This window comes from Nanorana parkeri, unplaced genomic scaffold (assembly GCF_000935625.1).
Source record: "Nanorana parkeri isolate BGI_ZX_2015 unplaced genomic scaffold, ASM93562v1 scaffold2899, whole genome shotgun sequence".
In the NCBI taxonomy this organism is placed as follows: domain Eukaryota; kingdom Metazoa; phylum Chordata; class Amphibia; order Anura; family Dicroglossidae; genus Nanorana; species Nanorana parkeri.
The window spans coordinates 69,667-75,323 of NW_017309167.1; the positions used below are offsets into that span (position 1 = coordinate 69,667).

Here is a 5,657-nt window from a genome sequence, read left to right on the forward strand (position 1 = left end):
GGAGGGGGGGGGGGGAAAGGAAAGAAAGTTTAAGAAGGGAAGACACAATTGTGAGAAGCAATGTTAGAGAACGCATGTTAAGGGATGGAGAGTAGTAATCAGATGTGGATGGGAAATCAGGATCACCTGCAGTCTGTCAGGAGCACTGCTGCTACGTATTGCTGTCTTCTCCAAGTGCGTTTTTGAAGTGCGTTATCCACACTTATTTGAACATGTCAATAATATAAGAATCAAACATACAACTGAAGGTCAAATCATAAGAAATGTTGTGACAGACAGACAGACAGCAGTTGAATTGGGATGGAGCAGAGATTAAATGTGCATACCGGTGTGGAAGAAGAGAAGGGATGATGATGAGAAGACGGAGTCAGTACATGTTGCCTTTTCTAAGTGCATTATCTACACTCATTGTAACATAGACATTGCAAAAGTGCCTCTGCCCCCTGCCAAGTGCGTGTCATCCCATGCATAGAGGTCTGGCTGTCTTCTGACTGTTCACTTCTTGGATTGTTCTTGTAAATGTATGGACTGTGTTTGCATTCCACTTGTCGTGGTCATCAATTTGTTACCCCAGTTATTGTTTATCATTGATCGGTCTACCTGTCTAGAACCTGGACTCTGTTTAACCCCTTTGTGACGGGAGACGTACAGTGTACGTGCCGAGTTATATCAGCCTCTGTAATGCTGGTAACTGCTGATTCTCAGCAGTTCTAGTCATTAATGAATGCCTCACTATTGAGACATTCATTAATGAAAGAATGAAGCCTTTACATTCAGATACGGGTTCGCTAAATAGTGATCCCGTATCTGACAGCTGAAGATAGCAGGGAGGTAGCAGTGACTCTGATATTCGTTTGGACAGCTGTATAGCCTGGACCGATGTTAAATGTTACATTTCAAGCACTAGATACATTTCACTCAAGAGATACATTTGTATCAGTTGTGATCGTCTAGGAACAATCAAAGACCTTTAGTGAGATCTGATTCTGACACGCTGTCAGGATCAGTCTCTAAAGTTATTATTAGCTGTTCCTAAGCTTGGAGCAGCCTGATAATAACTAAACATTTTTAAAAAAGTTAATTTATTAAGCAGTCATAGTGATTGCTTGATATAAACTGACAAAAAAAGGAAAATAAAACTTTTATATATAAATATATTTTTATACTATAATTATTTAAAAAATTCTAAAAATAATAATAATAATAATAATCAAAACTTGCTGCTGTGGAAGAATCACACAGCAAAAATGTAAAAAGTGTGTCAGTCATTTAGGAACAGAAACTAAAAACTAGCTCAGTCATGAAGGGGTTAATATAAGTTTGCTTCATCTGCCCACCAGCCTGCTGAGAGCTCCTCTGATTCCTCTCACCATCTGTCTGAGGACTTTACATCGTCCTAGCATCCGTCCTGTCTGTTAGTTGGCTGTGACACCGCGCGTCCACCGAACCCCACAACACGGGTCACGTTTTGCACAATGCAGATGAAGATCAAAGGACACCGATGAAGGGGGACAAACCATTCCCTGCAGATCAGCAGAAAACACGGGGGAGGGGGTGTCTTCATGTCACCTTTATGTTACATATTTTTGCAGTAAATTCCTGACAATGAAGCTTCTTCGGATCCCGCAGGGGAGATAAAGAACTTTGATATCGAGGCAACAAACACAACGCGTCAGACAAACCGGTCATAACTAGTTTCCGTGTACAGGATTGATAGAGACGTTGTATGGAAATCACGTGTCCAAAGTCTGACTAAAGACCAACTCCAGACAAAACTTTGTGTCTGATAGAGCGGGGAAGTCCGGAGACTCTGCCAAATTCTTATTCCCATATGTGTCTTTCTTGGGGTAATATTCCTTCACTTCCTGTCAGGAAAGGAAGTGACGTGAAATCTTTCTAAGGGGATCACAGTTAAAAAGAAAAACATTTTTAGCGGGCTGAGGAAGGGTTATAATTTCTGAAAATGTTTTTATGACTGTCTATGAGTTCCTGTTCGGGTGACAACATCCCCCCAGCAATTCGCCACCCCCCCATCGTTCAAACCCTTCCCCACTACATCCAAAAATAAAAACACCAATTGTGAATGGACTTACACTTTATATGAACCCGGCATGTCAGATCACCTTACTGTAAAAATGCTCCTCACCCCATCCAGATTATTGTAGCAACACCCATAGATGTTTCCCACTACGAATCCTCCTTATTTCAGGAATCATCGAATCCATCCTCAGTCACTATCGTGTGGGGTAGAATGTCACGACATGGCCATCAGTTTATGGGTTATATGTGTGTATTGGTTGTTGGGTTGTGTTTAATTATGTTATACTGGGTAACCTAAACAAATGACAAACGCACTCAACAATTTGTCACCAACTATACGGTAAGGTGCACACGAAATGGGCTTAAAACAGGAAACAGTAGAAAGGCATCATGGCACACTCACCCAAATTGTTGAGTGCGTTTGTCATTTGTTTTGTTTGACCGATTTGGTGCAGCGACGCATGGGGGTTCTCAGCTGCCATTGGGATGTGCGGGATCCCTTGTGCATCCCTGTGCCTTTTAAGGAGGTTGGGCTTCCTCCTGACAAACCTGAATTTGATATCTTCTGCCCCCATGTGCTCCAAGGTGGAGACTCTCATAGTTTAGAGTTAGGACCGCACTATAAGAGGTGCCTTGGCGCGGCTGTGCAGCTTACACATCCTCTGCAGAAGACGTGTATCCAAACCTCTGTTATTATCCTTAGTGGTGAGACAAGTTGTTTTACATGCTGACTTGTGAGTGTGCCATGATGCCTTTCTACTGTATACTGGGTAACCTGTTCATCAAAAGAGTGTCTGCACCCCTCCCTCCCCTCGTTATCTCCCTTTGTACTCTGAAGGAGCTCAGGACAATGACATTCTCCTGCGTTTGGCCAGGCTCCTGCTATGGCTGTCTGGGGCTCTTTAGCAGGTGGACCCCTGCTGGGTTGTGCAGACAGAATGTCTGGGGAGGGCAGGGTGGATGTGATGGGATTATAATCTGATCACTTTGTGTATAAAAGGTTGTACAATTGCTTATGACTGGGGAAACTGGGAGCTAAAGATCAGCGGGGTGCTATATCTCTCGAGCAAGGAAGAATACAGCGGCGGACATACTCATCCGGAGTACGGGGATCCGTCACACAGAGAAAGTGTGATAGGCTGATATTCTACTATTGGGATCCAGTATTATACCACTCGAGTGACTTCTTCATTCCTTATTTACTTCAAAAGGTGCTTTTAAAAACAATCAACTGGTAGATGAGCTCGGCCTCGCCCTGTACAGGAAGGATATATCCAGTTCAATTGCATTTCACCTTCATTTCTCTCTTCTGCTGTCGGCGATGGCGTCTGCTGATCTGAGAGCTGAGCTGGAATGTTCCGTCTGTCTGGACATTTATACAGATCCTGTAAACCTGAAATGTGGACACAACTTCTGCCGGGACTGTATGGATCGTGTGCTGGATACACAGGAGGGGTCTGGAGGTCATTCCTGTCCTGAATGCAGAGAGAAATTTCAGGAACGGCCGGCACTGCAGAGGAACATAACACTGCGTAACATAGTGGAGAGTTTCCTGTCTGCTCAGCCAGATCCGGAGGAGTCCGGGGTCCTCTGTACCTACTGTGTGGACTCTCCTGTACCTGCTGTGAGATCCTGTCTGCTCTGTGAGGTTTCTCTGTGTGATAAACACCTGAGAGTCCACAAGAAGTCTCCGGAACACATCTTATGTGACCCCACCTTGTCCATGGAGAGCAGGAAGTGCTCCGTCCATAAGAAGATCCTGGAGTATTACTGCACTAAGGATGATATCTGTATCTGTGTGTCTTGTTGTGTGATTGGAGGTCACACCGGCCATAAGATGGAGCCACTGGATGAGGCTTCTGAGAGGAAGAAGGAGACACTGAGGAATGTTCTGCAGAAACTTCTGACACAGAGAGAGGAGACGGAGGAAAGAGTCCAGAGTCTGCAGGAACACAGGAGGAAAGTAGAAGAAGAAGCAGCCGGTGACACAGAGAGAGTCTCTGACCTGTTTAGAGAGCTCAGGAGACGTCTGGAGGATCTGGAGAAGAGAGTCCTGAGTGAGATCTCCAGGAGGGCAGAGCGGGTCTCCATCCCCTTGATGGATATCATCCGGGAGCTGGAAATAAAGAAGGACGAGCTGTCCAGGAAGATGCGTGACATTGAGGAGCTGTGTAACATGACGGATCCACTGACTGTCTTACAGGAATCAGACACAGGTGACTTGTGTGATACTGAGGATGGAGATGATGAGGACAGAGAGAGACATGATAGACTCCTCCGTGATGGAGGGGGTCTGAGTGGGTCTGGGATCTCACACACATTACACACAGGTTTATCTGATATAATAACAGGGGTAAATGTATCCTTCTATATACAGGAAGCTGAAGACATATTACTGGATGTGAGCACAGCTCATAATAATCTACAGATATCACATGACAGGAAAACTGTATCCAGGTCAGATATAGACCAGAATCACTCAAAATCACCGGAGAGATTTCAGGATTGTCCTCAGGTGTTGAGCAGTCGGAGTTTCTCCTCAGGGCGACATTACTGGGAAGTGGATGTCGGGGGGTCAGATAGCTGGAGAGTCGGGATGTGTTACCCCAGTATAGAGAGGAGAGGACGGCAGTCAGTGATTGGAAGGAATAAGAAGTCCTGGGGTTTGGTCAGGACTGGCAATCAGTATTTGGTGATACATGACAATAAAGTGATCCGATTACCCCCCAATGTCTCCAGTACCAGAGTCAGGATATATCTGGATTATGAGGCCGGGCGGATCTCCTTTTATGATCTGTGTGACCCGATCCGACACCTCCACACCTTCACCACCACCTTCACTGAGCCCCTCCATGGCGGGGTAGGTGTATGGGGAGGTTGTATAAAGATCTGTGGGAGGAATCGGGAGATGTGAGCCCAGAATCTGGTGATGTCACAGGGAGGAGGGATGGGATTGGTGGAATATTTAGTCAATTTTTGGAGGAGGTGTCATGGGAGAAGTATGAGGGCTGCAATAGTAAGCCCCCTTCTGAAAATTCTAGTTGCCTGGCTGGCCGTGTCTAACTTAAAGAAGAACACCAAGCAAAAGTGTACTTAACCCTTGCAATGGGGCTACCCCCGCACTGCAAGGGTTAAGTCCTCATTTTGTCTAGGCTGTGAAAAGTTATACTCACCCGAACCACTGAACTGGCTGCCTGCTTCCTGTCTCTGGAGCCTGTGTCTTCATATGCAGCATTGGAATGTTCCTCGGCTTCCTCATGTCTATACGCAGTGTATAGAACATGATGATTTATGGGACCTTAGACCACTTCAGCGGAGGGCGGGAGAGGCTCCAGGGACCGGTGTAAGAGTAAGCCGGCTCCGAGAATCGGGTGAGTATAACCGAGACAAAAATGAGCACCTAACCCATTATCACAGCCATTATCCTTCATCCTCTGATTCAGTATTTGTAGAGTTAATCTGGATAATAGTGACTTGGCTCTTTGGTGTCCTCTAGTTACATGAAATACTATGGGGCTGATGTATAAAGCTTCCATCCACCTATACACATGACATTCCCACCACTAGATGGAGCTGGGGAGCACAGAATACATCCAGCATGAGCTCTGCAATGCAGT

The 5,657-nt window shown here is 45.5% G+C and overlaps 1 protein-coding gene across 1 annotated transcript; it reads left to right on the forward strand.

Moving 5' to 3' along the window:
• Positions 1-3,343: 3,343 nt before the first annotated feature.
• Positions 3,344-5,006, forward strand: LOC108802499 (E3 ubiquitin-protein ligase Midline-1-like). Its single transcript, XM_018574363.1, has one exon. It carries the CDS (start codon positions 3,362-3,364, stop codon positions 4,952-4,954), a length of 1,593 nt encoding a protein of 530 aa, XP_018429865.1. The 5' UTR covers positions 3,344-3,361; the 3' UTR covers positions 4,955-5,006.
• The last annotated feature ends 651 nt before the right edge of the window (positions 5,007-5,657 follow it).

What these genes read in the sequence shown, in the direction of transcription:
- LOC108802499 (XM_018574363.1), top strand. Translation starts at nt 3,362, where the DNA reads ATGGCGTCTGCTGATCTGAGAGCTGAGCTGGAATGTTCCGTCTGTCTG.